The 16,749-nt window shown below is 43.9% G+C and overlaps 2 protein-coding genes across 4 annotated transcripts in view; one reads left to right on the top strand and one right to left on the bottom strand.

Annotated features, from left to right (window-relative positions):
• The first annotated feature begins 13,089 nt into the window (after nucleotides 1-13,089).
• Nucleotides 13,090-16,749, top strand: part of DCAF5 (DDB1 and CUL4 associated factor 5) — a 92,537-nt gene continuing 88,877 nt past the window's right edge. Inside the window, exon 1 of one of the 3 annotated variants that reach the window (XM_020889756.2) lies at nucleotides 13,090-13,379. In XM_020889756.2, coding sequence (XP_020745415.1) covers nucleotides 13,166-13,379 — 214 coding nt within the window. In that variant the 5' untranslated portion in view covers nucleotides 13,090-13,165. The remainder of the gene's footprint in view (nucleotides 13,380-16,749) is intronic. The other 2 variants (XM_020889755.2, XM_020889757.2) reach the window with 2 other exon arrangements.
• LOC139035670 (uncharacterized) lies at nucleotides 13,629-14,704 on the bottom strand. The gene is made up of 2 exons (XM_070469542.1): nucleotides 14,253-14,704; nucleotides 13,629-14,109 (listed from the first exon to the last, which is right to left on the bottom strand). Exons 1-2 carry the CDS (start codon nucleotides 14,536-14,538, stop codon nucleotides 13,643-13,645), a joined length of 753 nt encoding a protein of 250 aa, XP_070325643.1. The 5' UTR covers nucleotides 14,539-14,704; the 3' UTR covers nucleotides 13,629-13,642.

Genomic DNA, 16,749 nt, shown 5'->3' with positions numbered 1-16,749 from the left:
AGCATATTAAAAAGCAGAGACATTACTTTGCCAACAAAGGTCCGTCTGGTCAAGGCTATGGTTTTTCCAGTAGTCATGTATGGATGTGAGAGTTGGGACTGTGAAGAAAGCTGAGCGCAGAAGAATTGATGCTTTTGAACTGTGGTGTTGGAGAAGACTCTTGAGAGTCCCTTGGACTGCAAGGAGATCCAACCAGTCCATCCTAAAGGAGATCAGTCCTGGGTGTTCACTGGAAGGACTGATACTGAAGCTGAAACTCCAATCCTTTGGCCACCTCATGCGAAGAGTTGACTCACTGGAAAAGACCCTGATGCTGGGAGGGATTGGGGGCAGGAGGAGAAGGGGACAACAGAGGATGACATGGTTGGATGGCATCACTGACTCGATGGACATGAGTTTGAGTAAACTCCAGGAGTTGGTGATGGACAGGGAGGCCTGGTGTGCTGCAATTCATGGGGCTGCAAAGAGTCGGACGCAACTGAGAGACTGAACTGAACTGAATTGAAAACTATTTCAATTAGCCCATGACATGATTTTGTACTTAGGACTTTTAAGAAACCTATCAAAAACTATTTGAGGTAATAAACAAGTTAAGTAAATTTGCAGGATACAAGGTCAACATACAAAAATCTATTGTGCTTCCATATATTAGCAATTCAATAGAAGAAAAGAACAGCCTTTAAAAAAAAATGGTGCTGAGATGACTAGATGTTCATATGCAAAAGAATAAAGTTGGAACCTTAATTCACACTATACACAAAACTTGGGCTTCCCAGGTGGCCCAGTGGAAAAGAATCTGCCTGCAATGCAAGAGAAGCAAGAGACATGATTCAATTACTGGGTTGGGAAGATCCCCTGGAGTAGGAAATGGCAACCCACTCCAGTACTCTTGCCTGGAAAATTTCAGACAAAAGAGCCTGGCAGGGTTGAGCACACACACATATATAAACTTTAATTTAAAATGGATAATAGACCTAAATGTAAGAGTTTAAGACTACAAAATTCTTACAAGTAATACAGGAGTAAATCTTTGTAACTTTGGGATTACGATGGGTTTTTCAGAAATGGCACCAAAAAGACAAGTAACCCAAGAAAAAATAGGTAATTAGACCACATCAGATTTTTTAAATTGTAATTCAAAGGATATGATCAAGAAAATGAAAACTCACAAAATGAGAAAACATATATACAAGTCATAATCTGATAAGGGACTTGTGTCTAAAATACGTAAAGAACTCATACAACTCAGCAATAAAAAGACAAATAATTTTTGAATAGGCAAAGGATTTGAACAGACATTTCTCCAGAGAAGATGTACAACTGGCCAGTAAGCACATGAAAAGATGCTCAATATCAAAGGCCATTCAGTTCAGTTCAGTTGCTCAGCTGGGTCCGACTCTTTGTGACCCAATGAACCACAGCACGCCAGGCCTCCCTGTCCATCATCAACTCCCGGAGTTTACCCAAACTCATGTTCATTGAGTCGGTGATGGCATCTAGCCATCTCATGCTCTGTCGTCCCCTTCTCCTCCTGCCTTCAATCTTTCCCAACATCAGGATCTTTTCAAATGAGTCAGCTCTTCGCATCAGGTGGCCAAAATATTGGAGTTTCAGCTTCAACATCAGTCCTTCCAGTGAATACCCAAGACTGATTTCCTTTAGGATGGATTGGTTGGATTTGCTTGCAGTCCAAGGGACTCTCAAGAGTCTTCTCCAACACCACAGTTCAAAAGCATCAATTCTTTGGCGCTCAGCTTTCTTTATAACCCAACTCTCACATCCATACATGACCACTGGAAAAACCATAGCCTTGACTAGATGGACTTTTGCTGACAAAGCAATGTCTCTGCTTTTTAATATGCTGTCTAGGTTGGTCATAACTTTCCTTCCAAGGAGTAAGTGTCTTTTAATTTCATGGCTGCAGTCACCATCTGCAGTGATTTTGGAGCCCCCAAAAATAAAGTCAGCCACTTTTCCCACTGTTTCACCATCTATTTGCCATGAAGTGATGGGACCAGATGCCATGATCTTAGTTTTCTGAATGTTGAGCTTTAAGCCAACTTTTTCACTCTTCTTTTTCACTTTCATCAAGAGGCTCTTTGGTTCTTCACTTTCTGCTGTAAGGGTGGTGTTATCTGCATATCTGAGTTTATTGATATTTCTCCTGGCAATCTTGATTCCAGCTTGTGCTTCATGCAGCCCAGCATTTCTCATGATGTACTCTGCATAAAAGTTAAATACGCAGGGTGACAAAGGCCATTATGGAATTGCAAATCAAAACCATAATGGGAAACCATTATACCCACTTGTATGGCTATAATTTTTAAAAAAAAGATATTAACAGGGATTGGCAAAAGATATGGAAAAAACTGGAACCCTCTTACAAGGCTGGTGGGAATGTAAAATGGTCAGTTGCTTTGGAAAAAATCTGGAAGTTCTTCACAATGTTTAACATAAAGAGTTACATAACCCAGCAATTTCACTACTAGGTATATATAGCCAAGAGAAATGAAAACATAGGTCCACACAAAAACTTGTACACAAATGTTAATAGCAGCATTATTCATAATAGCCCCAAAGTGGAAACAACCCAAATGCCTATTAACTGAAGAATGGATAAGCAAAATATAGTCTTGTCCATAGAGCAGAACATAATTTGGTCTAAGAAAAGTATGGAGTACTGATACATGCTACAACATGGATAAACTTTGAAAACACTGTAAAATGAAGGAGGCCAGATACAAAGACCACATACTATATGATTCCACCCATATGAATACTTTGGCCACCTGATGCGGAGACCTGACTCATTGGAAAAGACCCTGATGCTGGGAAAGAATGAAGGCAGGAGGAGAAGGGGACAACAGAGGATGAGATGGTTGGATGGCATCACCGACTCAATGGACATGAGTTTGAGCAAGCTCCGGGAGTTGGTGATGGACAGGGAAGCCTGGTGTGCTGTAGTCTATGGGGTTGCAAAGAGTTGGACACGACTGAGTGATGGAACTGAACTGAACCCAAATGAAATGTCCAGAAGAGGCAAATCCACAGACAGTAAATAGATTAGCAGTTGCCAGGAGATAAAAGGAGGGAGGAATGGAGGACGACTGCTAATGTGAGTGGCATTTCTCTTTCAGGTAATGAAAATGCTCTGAAATTAGTGGTGATGGTTGCACTACTTTGTAAATATACTAAAAGTCACTCAACTGTGAACTTTAAAAAGGTGAATTTTATGGTATTTTAATCATACCTAATAAAACTATTTAGAAAGGACATATGTCTGATAGATTCTGTTGGAGGAATTTTGCAATTAAATAGATACTTCTTCTTATTCCCCCAAATTGGCTGTTGTCTGTTTGAAATGACCAATAAATACCGATTGTTTAAAACTTAGATGACATTATAGTTAAATTATACATATATTTGACACATTGATCTTTGTCTAAATTAATATTTTTTATCTGTGTCTTAGTCACTCAGTCATGTCTGGCTCTTTGTGACCCCATGGACTGTAGCCCACCAGGTTCCTCTGTCCATGGAATTCTCTAGGCAAGAATACTGGAACAGGCAGTCATTCCCTTCTCTAGGGAATCTTCCCGACCCAGGGATCGAACTCGGGTCTCTTGCATTGCAGGCAGATTCTTTGCCATCTGAACCACGTGGTATTCATATATAGCTCTTAATATTATATGCTAAAATTTAGTAAATGTGTGAGAAGGGGCTTAGCATTTTCTTAGTTTTTTTTAAAACAATTTCTAATGTTTGAGCATTTCCTTAAATATTTAGTCAGTTTTTAAGATTCTTTATTTTTCTTTAGTGATATCAGGGCCAAGAAAAATGGAAATCAGAGTAAATGATTTCTGGGAATTTTATGTTTAATTAGCATTCAACTCATGGTGGAGCAATTAAGTAAGAGTTCTCATGTTAAGCAACTTCCATATCTTGGTTTTTTCAGAATGAATTTTTCAAAACACAGTTTCAAGGCTTTCTGAATATGAATGCTAATACACAGAATTTTCTGGGCCTAGGTAAGAAAAATAGAATTTTTTTACTTTTTCTCCCTCTTCCTCCACATATTCTATGTGCAGGAGTCCAATTTCATTTGCCATTTTTAAGCTAAGTACACTGGCTTTTTAAAAAAATATAAATGCCTATATCAAAAAGAAAGTGAAGTCGCTCAGTCATGTCTGACTCTTTGCGACCCCATGGACTGTAGCCCACCAGGCTCCTCCGTCATGGGATTCTCCAGGCAAGAATACTGGAGTGGGTTGCCATTTCCTTCTCCAAAAGGGCCAAGCTCAAACGGTCACTGAAGTTGATAAAATGTTTCTGTTATATGTGTGTGTTAGTCACTCAGTTGTGTCCCAACTCTGAGACCCCATGGGCTACAGCCTGCCAGGCTCCTCTGTCCATGGGATTCTCCAGGCAAGAATGCTGGAGTGGGTTGCCATTCCCTTCTCCAGGGGATCTTCCTGACCTAGGGATTAAAACTGGATCTCCAAAAATGGGCCAAAGATCTAAACAGACATTTCTCCAAAGAAGACATACAGATCGCTAACAAACACATGAAAAGATGCTCAACATCACTCATTATCAGAGAAATGCAAATCAAAACCTCAGTGAGGTACCATTACACACCAGTCAGAATGGATGCTATCCAAAAGACTATAAGCAATAAATGCTGGAGAGGGTGTGGAGAAAAGGGAACCCTCTTACACTGTTGGTGGGAATGCAAACTAGTACAGCCACTATGGAGAACAGTGTGGAGATTCCTTAAAAAACTGGAAATAGAACTGCCATATGACCCAGCAATCCCACTCCTGGGCATACACACTGAGGAAACCAGATCTGTAAGAGAAACGTGTACCCCAATGTTCATCGCAGCACTGTTTATCATAGCCAGGACATGGAAGCAACCTAGACAGATGAATGGATAAGGAATCTGTGGTACATATACACCATGGAATATTACTCAGCCATTAAAAAGAATTCACTTGAATCAGTTCTAATGAGATGGATGAAACTGGAGCCCATTATACAGAATGAAGTAAGCCAGAAAGATAAACATCAATATAGTATCCTAATGCATATATATGGAATTTAAAAAGATGGTAACGATAACCCTATATGCAAAACAGAAAAAGAGACACAGATGTACAGAACAGACTTTTAGACTCTGTGGGAGAAGGGCGAGGGTGGGCTGTTCTGAGAGAATAGCATTGAAACAAGTATGCTATCAAGGGTGAAACAGATCACCAGCCCAGGTTGGATGCATGAGACAAGTGCTCAGGGCTGGTGCACTGGGAAGACCCAGAGGGATGGGATGGGGAGGGAGGCGGGAGGGGGGATTGGGATGGGGAACACATGTAAATCCATGGCTGATTCATGTCAGTGTATGGCAAAAACCACTACAATATTGTAAAGTAATTAGCCTCCAACTAATAAAAATAAAATAAATAAATTTTAAAAACTGGATCTCCCACATTACAGGTAGATTCTTTCCTGTCTGAGCCACCAGGGAAGCTCCCTGTGTTATACAGTTGTATTTTAATAGTTATATACAATATTATTAGTTTGCAACAAATGATAGAAAGATCAATTCATAATAAAAGCAAATAGATATCATGGGGCTTGATCTTCTGAAGTTGGGTTACATTATAGTTAGGGTTGTCAGATTTTACAAATAAAAATACATGATGCTCAATTAAATTTGGATTTCAGATAAACAATGAATAATAATTTCAGTATATCTCAAACATTACATGTGACATACTTATGCTAAAAATGATTGCTTATCTGAAATTCATATAGAATTGGGCATCTTGCATTTTACCTGGCAACTCTAATTACATGAATAAGAAAGATCTTATGCACTCGCCTTACAAAAAGCTGCCCCAGTTTAGCAGTATGATATAAACAGACAGTGGTCCTTACATTTCTGTTCTGGCTGCTCATTCAACAGTTAAGGAAGTTTCCAGCAAGGTCCTAGAATTGGGCTGGCTTGTGACCAGATCCTGGTCTATTTTTAGGCTGAGATAAATGGGACAGTTATTCCAGGGATTGGGGAAAATCAAATTACATTTAAAATTGTAGAGAAGAGGTATGTGCTTGAGAGGGGAGAGGAGGGTGTCAGACATTGCCACAGTAAAGAACAGTTCAATCACATCATCTCTGTTCACATCTACCCCACCCCAGGCAAAATGAAATAGGTATAGATGATGTCCTACTAATTGGAAGGAGCCAGAGGACTCCCTATTCTTGAATGTGTGGATTGAGTAGGTCAAGCAAAAGAACAGTGAGATGAGAAACCGGCTTTGAAATCATCTCCACTGGAATTAAGCACAGATAACTCAGACTGATGCACAGATACCTGAAACTGATGCATTACCTTCCCCTCTCCTTGACTTCATTTATGTGTTCAACAAATACTCGAGTGGCTACTCAGTTTCAGCGTGTGCTAGCTTTGGACATAACATGCATGAGAAGAACAGGCACGGTCCCTGCTCTCAAGAGAACTTATGGGGGAACATGTTGATATAACCCAAAAACCCATGTTTAACTGCATATTAAGACATTGCTATGAAGAAAAGTTTTGGTAGATGTGAAGAAAAAATGTTGGTTATAATTAAGCTGGTCAGTGCGTGCATACTCAGAGGTTTTAGTCATGCCCACCTCTTTGAAATCCTATGGACTGTAAGCCTGCCAGGCTCATGGGATTCTCTAGGCAGGAAAACTGGAGTAGGTTGCCATTCCCTCCTCCGCGCGATCTTCCTGACCGGGGGACTGAACCCACTTCTCCTGCACTGCAGGCAGATTCTTTACCCACTGGGCCACCTGGGAAGTCCAATCAAGCTGTCATACCACTACTAATTTTTATGGTGCTATTATAATGAATAAACACTATGAAGCATCCTGAGAATTAAACTTTTTATTATTATTATTATTATTTTAGAAGTAAACTTTTTAAAAGAAAGTATTACACATTTTCCTGTTAAGGAAAATAATACTCCATTAAAACCATAATTTTTGGAATTTGGAGAATTTCTGTTAAGTTTGCAACATTTGTTATAATGTTGACTTTTAAATTAAACATTTTAATAAAAATAAATGGAAAAAAATAAATTAAACATTTACTTGCACTTTTGTTAGTAGTATTATTTCTTATCGTTGTCCTTATATGAAAAGTAGAAGTCTGTGATTTTGCTTGATGGGTGTATTTTTCATTTCAGCTCATCTTTCATGGTGGTATACTTGACTGCCTATGTGTTATCTCTGATACAGAGGATATGATTCTTGCTAAACTAAAAGGGCAAAACTGACATCTGCCTATTCTTGTAGTTTATTACTGTTTAACCACAGTGGATAACTTCTGGGGAAATTATTTGGTTGGTGCAAAAGTAATTGCAGTTTTGCATTGTTGAACTTTGCCATTTGATATTGGAATACATTCTTAAGTGTGGTTATGTTATACATCGTTTTAGTGGGCTCATTTATTTATTTATATTTGCTAATAACTTACTTGTTGTTGTTCAATCGCTAAGTTGTGTCAGACTCTTTGTGACCCAATGAATTGCAGTACGCCAGGCTTCTCTGTCCATCACTATCTCCCTGAGTTTGCTCAAAACTCATGTCCATTCAGTCAGTGATACCATCCAACCATCTCATCCTCTGTCTTCCCCTTCTCCTCTTGCCCTCAATTTTTCCCAGCAAATAACTTACTACTGCTGCTGCTAAGTCACTTCAGTCGTGTCCAACTCTGTACTACTTACTGTTTATTTTATATTTATTTTATATTACAGAAATGATGTTAGACAAAAAGCGAATTTGAGTGATGTTTTGAGTTCAAAACGGGTCGTAAAGCAGTGGAGACAACTCACAACACCCACAACGCATTTGGATCAAGAACTGCTAACGAATGTACAGTGCGGTGTTGGTCCAAGAAGTTTTGCAAAGGAGCCTTGAAGATGAGAAGCGCAGTGGCCAGCCATCAGAAGTTGACAATGACCAACTAACTGAGAGCATAATTGAAGATGATCCTCTTACAACTGCGTGAGAAGTTGCCAAAGAACTCAACATCAGCTGTTCCATGGTCATTCAGCATTTGAAGCAAATTGGAAAGGTGAAAAAGCTTGATAAATGGGAGTCTCATGAGCTGACTTCAAATCAAAATAATCGTCATTTTCTCTTATTCTACAAAACAATAAATGAACCATTTCTTGATCGGATTGTGACATGTGATGAAAGTGGATTTTATATGACTCCCAGCAACAATCAATTCAGTGATTGGACTGAGAAGAAGCTCCAAGTTCAGTTCAGTTGTTCAGTCATGTCCAACTCTTTGCGACCCCATGGACTGCAGCACGCCAGGCTTCCCTGTCCATCATCAACTCCCGGAGCTTGATCGAACTCATGTCCATCGCGTGGGTGATGCCATCCAACCATCTCATCCTTTGTCGTCCCCTTTTCCTCCTGACTTCAATTTTTCCCAGCATCAAGGTCTTTTCCAATGTCAGTTCTACACATCAGGTGGCCAAAGTATTGGAGCTTCAGCTTCAGCATCAGTCCTTCCAAAAATATTCAGGACTGGTTTCCTTTAAATTGATTGGTTGGATCTCCTTGCAGTCCAAGGAACTCTCAAGAGTCTTCTCCAATACCACAGTTCAAAAGCATCAATTCTTAGGTGCTCAGCTTTCTTTATGGTCCAACTTTTACATCCATACATGACTAATGGAAAAAACATAGATTTAACTAGACAGACCTTTGTTGGTAAAGTAATGTCTCTGCTTTTTAATATGCTATCAAGGTTGGTCATAGCTTTTCTTACAAGGAGCAAGCATCTTTTAATTTCTTGGCCACAGTCACCATCTGCAGTGATTTTGGAGCCCAAGAAAATAAAGTCTGTCATTGATACCACTGTTTTCCCATCTATTTGCCATGAAGCGATGGGACTGGATGCCATGATCTTAGTTTTTTGAATGTTGATCTTTAAGGCAGCTTTTTCACTCTCCTCTTTCATCAAGAGGCTCTTTAGTTCTTCTTCACTTTCTGCCATAAGGGTGGTGTCATCTGCATATATGAGGTTATTGATATTTCTCCTGGCAGTCTTGATTCCAGCTTGTGCTTCATCCAGCCCAGCATTTCACATGATGTTCTCTGTACATAAGTTAAAGAAGCAGGGTGACAATATACAGCCTTGACGTATGTTTTTCCCAAATGGAACCAGTCTGTTGTTACATGTTCAGTTCCAACTATTGCTTCTAACTCTTGACCTGCATGCAGATTTCTCAGGAGGCAGGTAAGGTGGGCTGATAGTCCCTACTCTTTAAGAATTTTCCAGTTTGTGTGATCCACACAGGCTTAGGCATACTCAATAAAGCAGAAGTAGATGTTTTTCTGGAGCTCTCTTGCTTTTTCTATAATTAAACGGATGTTGGCAATTTGATTTCTGGTTCCTCTGCCTTTTCTACATCCAGCTTTAAAAGCTGGAAGTTCTTGGTTCATGAACTATTGAAGCCTCCTCTCTTGGAGAATTTTGAGCATCACTTTGCTCGTATGTGAAATGAGTGCAATCGTTTGATAGTTTAAACATTCTTTGGCATTGGCTTTCTTTGGGATTGGAATGAAAACACCTTTTCGAGTCCTGTGGCCACTGCTGAGTTTTCCAAATTTGATGGCATATTGAGTGCAGCACTTTCACAGCATCATCATTTAGGATTTGAAATAGCTCAACAGGAGTTCCATCACCTCCACTAGCTTTGTTCGTAGCGATGCTTCCTAAGGCCCACATGACTTCACATTCCAGGATGTCTGACTCTAGGTGAGTGATCACTCCATCGTGGTTATCTGGGTCATGAAGATCTTTTTTATATAGTTCTTCTGTGTATTCTTGCCACCTCTTCTTAATATCTTCTGCTTCTGTTAGGTCCATACCATTTCTGTCTTTATTGTGCCCATCTTTGCATGAATCGTTCCCTCTGTATCTCTAATTTTCTTGAAGAGATCTCCAGTTTTTCCCATTCTATTGTTTTCCTCTGTTTCTTTGCATTGGTCACTGAGGAAGGCTTTCTTATCTCTCCTTGCTATTCTTCGGAACTCTGCATTCAGATGGGTATATCTTTCCTTTTCTCCTTTGCCTTTAGCTTCTCTTCTTTTCTCAGCTATTTGTAAGGGTTCCTCAGGCAACCATTTTGCCTTTTCGCACATCTTTTTCTTGAGGCTGGTCTTCATTACTGCCTCCTGTACAATGTCATGAACCTTCGTCCATAGTTCAGGCACTCTATCAAATCTAATCTCTTGAATATATTTGTCACTTCTGTATAATCATAAGGGATTTGATTTAGGTCATATCTGAATGGTCTAGTGGTTTTCCCTATTTTCTTCAATTTAAGTCTGAATTTGGCAATAAGGAGTTCATGATCTAAGCCACAGTCAGCTCCTGATTGTTTTTGCTGACTGTATAGAGCTTCTCCATCTTTGGCTGCAAATATATAATCAATCTGATTTTGGTATTGACCATTTGGTGATGTCCATGTGTAGAGTCTTCTCTTATGTTGTTGGAAGAGGGTATTTGTCATGATCAGTGCATTCTCTTGGCAAAACTCTGTTAGCCTTTGCCCTGCTTCATTTTGTACTCCAAGGCCAAAGTTGCCTGTTACTCCAGGTATCTCTTGATTTCCTACTTTTGCATTCCAGTCCCCTATGATGAAAGGACATCTTTTTTGGTGTTAGTTCTAGAAGGTCTTGTTAGGTCACCATGGAACCGTTCAACTTCAGCTTCTTTGGCATTAGTGGTTGGGGCATAGAGTTGAATTACTGTGATATTGAATGGTCTGGCTTGGAAACGAACAGAGATCATTCTGTCATTTTTGTGACTGTACCCAAGTACTGCAATTCAGACTCTTTTGTTGACTATGAGTGCTACTCCATTTCTTCTAAGGGATTCTTGCCCACAGTTATACATAATGGTCATTTTAAGTAAATTCACCCATTCCGGTCCATTTTAGTTCAGTGATTCCTAAAGCACAACCCAAAACCAAACTTTCGACAACAAAAAGAGGTCATGGTCACTGTTTTGGGGGGTCTGCTGCTGATCTGATACACTACAGCTTTCTGAATCCTGGCAAAACCATGATATCTCTAAGTATGTTCAGCCAATCGATGAGATGCACCAAAAACTGCAATGCCTGCAGCCAGCATTAGTCAACAGACAATAGAAAAGGGCCCAATTCTTCTTCATGACAACACCTGACTGCACCTCACACAACTATGCTTCAAAAGTTGAATGAATTGGGCTATGAAGTTTTGCCTCATTTGCCATAGTCATCTGACCTCTCGCCAGCTGACTAACCACTTCTTCAAGCATCTCAACAACCTTTTGCAGGGAAAACGCTTTCACAACCAGCAGGATGCAGAAACGCTTTCCAAAAGTTCCTTATATTCCAAAGCACAGATTTTTATGCTACAGGAATAAACAAAGTTATTTTTTGTGAGCAAAAGTGTGTTGATTGTAATAGCCTCTATTTTGATTAATAATGAGTTTGAGCGTAATTATGATTTAAAATTCATGGTCCAAAAAGCACGATTATTTTTGCCCCAACCTAATACAATGCACTGAATAAGGTGACTTTTTTTTACAGTATCTGATAAAATTCCAAAGCACTTAACACTCTCCTCACTGGGGTCACTGCAGAGGCTCCGGCTCCAGGCCACTAAAATGCAGCTGCTTCCGGCCTGGTAGGAAGCTGCTAGTTAACAGCTGTACAGTCTCAGAGCTCCACACTCAAGACCTTGAAGAGGACCTCACCCCACTCAATTAAATAACATGTAGTATTATTTTCGAATAACGCGGTCTTGTGTTTTGCAGATGTACCTGGAACTAATGAACAGAACTCCTTTCTGCTCACCTGGACCTTTCTCAACTCGGTTTTGGCAATTTTCTTGCCAGATCTGAAAAATTTACCACCCCCCCCTCCACCAATATACCACTTTATCATCTAACCGATGGAACCCAGTTCAGCCTTTTTCACTGAATGGGTGGAGAAAGGGAAAACTAGGGAACTGAATGGGGGGAAGGGTGGTGTTAAAAATACCTTTGGGGGGCGTCAAGTAACCTTGGGCTTCTCTTGCTGCTCAGGTGGTAAATAATCCGCCTACAGAGCGGGAGCCACGGGTTCAATCCCTGGGTTGGAAAGATCCCCTGGAGAAGGGAAAGGCTACCCACTCCAGTATTCTGGCCTGGAGAATTCCATGGACTGTATAGTCCATGGGGTCGCAGAAAGTCGGGACACGACTGAGCGACTTTCACTTTCAAGCAACCTTACCCCCAAGTGTCCAGTCCTAACTCCCAATTCCTTTCTCTTGGACAGGACTCGGACGGCCCAAGGATGAGGCGAACTGAGGGAGAACGACCTAAGCCTCTGCAATCCTCCCTCCACCTGTGTGCCACCTCGGGCTGCATTTTCCGGACTGGAGGCAGAAAAAAAAAAAAAAAAAAAGAGAGCAGGGAGCACCCTCGTCCCGGCACCCGCCGGGCATCCGGGCGGCGATGGAATGTGGGCCGCCGGGGGAGGAAGGCGAGTCCGCAGACCCGCGACCACTTTGATTGTTGCGCGCCTCCAACTTCACAGAGTGCACCGCTCAGGGAGGGGGCGGGTGGGGTGCAGCCCAGCCTCCGCCCAGCGCGACCCAGGTCCTAGCACGGGGGAGGAGCTGTGGTGCGAAAGCCCCAGCCGCCGCCCGCGGTCTCAAGGCCAGCCGCCCGCGTTCTTCCGGCCCCGCAGCCCGCGGCGGGGGAGGGGCCGTCGCCGCCAGCGTTCTCCCGGCCCCCCGCGGCCGGCGGAAGGGCCGCGCGCATCGCGGAAGCGCGGCCGCAGCTGTGGATCAGCTGCTGGAGGAGGCGGAGAAGGAGAGGGAGGAGTCTAGGGGAGGTGGGGGGTGGAGGGAAGGGGAGGGAGGGGACCGTCAGGAAGCCGCGAACGCCACCGAGTGTCTGCACACCTCGCTCTGTCTCTTGCTATGGCTGGTTAAAAGAACCAGCCGGATCGCAGCGCGGGGGGAGGGCCGGGTGGGGGGTTGGTGGTGGAGAGCGGCGGCCGCGCGTGAGGCCGAGGGAGGGGCGGCGGCGCGAGCGAGCGGCGGCGGCGGCGGCGGCGGCGGCGGTTCCAGCATGAAGAGGAGAGCTGGCCTGGGGGGCAGCATGAGGTCAGTGGTGGGCTTCTTGTCCCAGCGGGGCTTGCATGGGGACCCCCTGCTCACTCAGGACTTTCAGAGGAGACGCCTGCGAGGCTGCAGAAACCTCTACAAGAAGGACCTCCTCGGCCACTTCGGCTGTGTCAATGCCATTGAATTCTCCAACAATGGAGGCCAGTGGCTGGTCTCAGGTAAATCAACCCCCTTCCCCTCCCCACGCCTCCCGGCCCCCTTCCAGCCTCCCCTTTCCGCTCTCTCTCTCTCTCTCTCTCTCGCCACCCTCCTCCTGCTCTCCGTCCCTACCCCCTCCCTCCTCAACCCACACCACCCCCCCTCCTTCTTCGGCGGTGGGAAGGTGGGTGTCAGATTAAAACCCTGGCAGGGGGAGGGTGGAAGGGGGAAGAAGAGGGTGTCTTCTATTAAAAAAAAAAGACCTAAAATGGTTGACAGGTCCTTAATTCGCTTTATCCCGAGTGTAAAGTGGTCTGTCCTGATGACTGCCCTGGAAGTGTGGGTCGGCGAGGAGGGGGGGGCGGGCGAGGTTACGGCCTGACAAAGTTTGATGGGAAACTCTTCCTTCGAGTACTTTAAAAGGTGCGGGGGGCCTTTGGGCGATTTGGAGGGGGAGGAGGCCGAGGCGCGCCTGAGGCCGGGGTTGGGGGAAGGGAGGGGGAGCTCGAGCCCCTGTCGCCGGCGTCCTGGGAAGGGGCCTTGAGGGGGCCGGGGGTAGGGCGGTGACAGGGTTGGCCGCTGGGAGGGGTCGGGGCTGCGACTCCGGTTGAGCCGAGGGGAGGTGACGGGCGGGTCCCTGTGGGCCGCCCCCCTCGGCGCCCTCAGGGGCCCCAGCGCCATCTCTTCGGGTCCTGGGGGTGGCCTCTTCCGTGTCTTGTTTTTTTTCTGGTTTCGGGAGTGCCGAGGACTCTGGAAGGCCAAGGGGCACCGGCCTGAACTTGCGAATGCGCAACTTGTGAGGGCAGGGGGTGGGGGGGTGGGGGTAGGGGGGCGACCCCGGGAGGCTGGTTGGCGGGAGCCGCGAGCCCGCACCCCCTTTCCCCCGCGCCTACCCGTTGCAGGTGGTCTCCGCGCCTCCTCCTCCCGCCCACTTGGGCTTGGTTGCCCCCCCCCCCCCCAACTCCCCCGGCTCCCCCTCCGGTGTGGGGTAGGTGGCGAAATCGAGGCCGGGGCTCCGGCCGGGCGTTGTAGGCCTCGCTCTCCCGGGGCTCCTAGCGACAGGCAGCTGAATCGATAGCCTATTGCTCCCGGGGAGGCCCGGGCCGGGCGGGTGGTGGCGACAGTTGCCCCGGAGGAGGTGCGCCTGCGGCCCCTGGGGGCGCTCGCCGCCGCCCTCATCTCGGGGGGTCGTGGGCCCTAGGCGGGCGAGTGGGAATGGGGTACGCTGGGGGCGGCTCCCAGAAACCCGGCCCAGGGTAGGAGGGCGAAGACGGCTGATCTGGCGTTCCCGCTCGCCTTCTGCCCTCCCTACCCCATCCCTTTTCCTACGTCTAGAGGGAGGAAGGGGGAGCCCTGTGCTGGACGTGGCGCTTCGCTTCACCCAGCCCGGTCCCTGAATGGTTTTCTAATTTACGTCAGTGGGCAACTCGCCAGAAACTTCTGGGATCCTGGCAAAGCATCCATCGTCTTCGCGAGTAACTCTTCGCGAAGTGGCACGGGGCGTGCCGTCCAGTTTGGGGGTAGCAGAGATAAGACTTGGGATCATTTCACGATAAGCCTTCTGGGGTTTCTCCAGGACTGACTTGACTTCACCTCGTATCATTTTCTCTTTGACTAGGTAGAGTTTGGCCCTAGATCATCTCATGGAGACATCTGATATTCCACTTCGAGGCATACCCCCAAACAAAAGCTTCCTTCCTTCACAGGGCAAAAATGGGGGGAAGAGCTCTTAAAAGAGTTAACAGTTTTTTTCCCCTACTGCTACTGCTGTATTCACCATAGTCTGTCTCCTTCCTAGACTGATGTTTTCGGACAGAGATATTCCCAAGTAAATGTACCCTACAGAGTGAGGGAATTTGTCGGGGGCGGGGAGGACGGCAGGGAGGTGCTATTACAGACTGAGCTAAGCATGTTGATTAAATGATAAATGCAGTCATACATTGCTCAATTTAACACGCTTTTTAAAAATAACATTTAAAAAAATAAAAATAACATTTATTAAAATATAATTCACATGCCATACAATTCATCCATTTAAAGTTCATTAGAACTTTTTTTTAAGGCGATAAAAGCCTCCTCTTTACTGGTTTTCCTAGTGTTGTATGTTCCCCTTTGTCTTACATGAACCCCATTTTCTCTAGACTTGACCAGTTCATTTCCTTTATCTTAGTTTTAGTCTATAGAAGAGCAGGACCCTTTCCACAGGGCAGCTCTGGTGATCCTTCTGGTTCTAGGCATAAGTAGCCCATCTCCATCAGTACTTCCTGGCTTCCAGCTTTTTTTGCCCCTTACCCCCCTCCCCCTCCCCCTCCCCCTCACAGTTCCTCTAGCTCAGTCCTTCCTGTTTGCTTTTTATATACTCCTGTCCCTTTCCGAGTCTTGTAGTAGGCTTTTTCCTGCTCCTCCAGTTTAGCTCAGGTAGTGTTAGCTTTTCTTTCTTGTTCCCAGAAGGTAGGTAGAGTTGTGGTTAATAGCCTTATTAGCTTATTCGTGTATTATGAATACAACTTACACAACAGAAAGTTCCTCCTCTTTGCTTCAGAAGGAAACCCCCTTTGGGAGTCATAAATACACCTTCACTTCTTAAAGCTAATTAAATTTTGTTTTAGGAAGTCTTTCAGTAATCTTCCCAAATTTAAAACTATTTAAGGTATCATATTTACATTTTATCTATCATTGTTCTTTAGCAGTTAACACCTGAGGGGAAGAGCACAAAGTATTTGAGGCTAATGCTCTCTATTCCTAATGTTTCACCAAAAATGTGGTAAGAGGTCAGATGAGATTACTTTTATGCATTTTGCTGTAGTTCCTATATCTTGTCTGGATTGGTTAAAGCCCTCAAATGTGATGATTATGGTGATATAATGTTCCATAGAAAAGGAGATCACATACATCAGAGGCAGGGGTCGGGTGAGGGGGCAGTGAGGAATTGGGTGAAGGCAGTCAGAAAGTACAACCTTCCAATTATAAGATAAACAGGTACTAGAAATTAAATGTATAGTGCAGTTGTTAACACTATTGTATGTTATATATGAAAGTTAAGAGAGTAAATTTTTTTTTAAGAGAGTAACTCTTTAGAGTTCTCATAACAAAAAAATTTTTTTTCTATTTTTTAAATTTTATATCTATATGAGCTGGTGGACCATTCAGTAAACTTACTGTGATTATCATTTCATGATATATGTAAGCCAAACCATTATACTGTATACCTTACAGTGCTGTATGTCAATTATATTTCAATAAAACTGGAAGAAAAACAATTTTTAAAAAATGATAGATTGTCCTTAGTTTGTTCACTGTTTTTATTTTCCAGTTGTTTAGGCAGGCTCACATTTCTTTTAACTGACACACGCTATTTGTGTGGGATTTTTTTGTTTTTTTTTTTTCTTT

This window comes from Odocoileus virginianus, chromosome 6 (genome assembly GCF_023699985.2).
Source record: "Odocoileus virginianus isolate 20LAN1187 ecotype Illinois chromosome 6, Ovbor_1.2, whole genome shotgun sequence".
Classification (NCBI taxonomy): domain Eukaryota; kingdom Metazoa; phylum Chordata; class Mammalia; order Artiodactyla; family Cervidae; genus Odocoileus; species Odocoileus virginianus.
Note: the sequence above shows the minus strand (reverse complement) of the source record. Positions and strands in the feature narration are given on the sequence as shown.

Coding starts and splice junctions, on each gene's coding strand:
- LOC139035670 (XM_070469542.1), bottom strand. CDS start 14,538: ATGAGGGCGGCGGCGAGCGCCCCCAGGGGCCGCAGGCGCACCTCCTCC. Junction 14,110..14,252: donor GCGGAGACCACCTGCAACGG/GTAGGCGCGGGG, acceptor TTGGCCTTCCAG/AGTCCTCGGCACTCCCGAAA.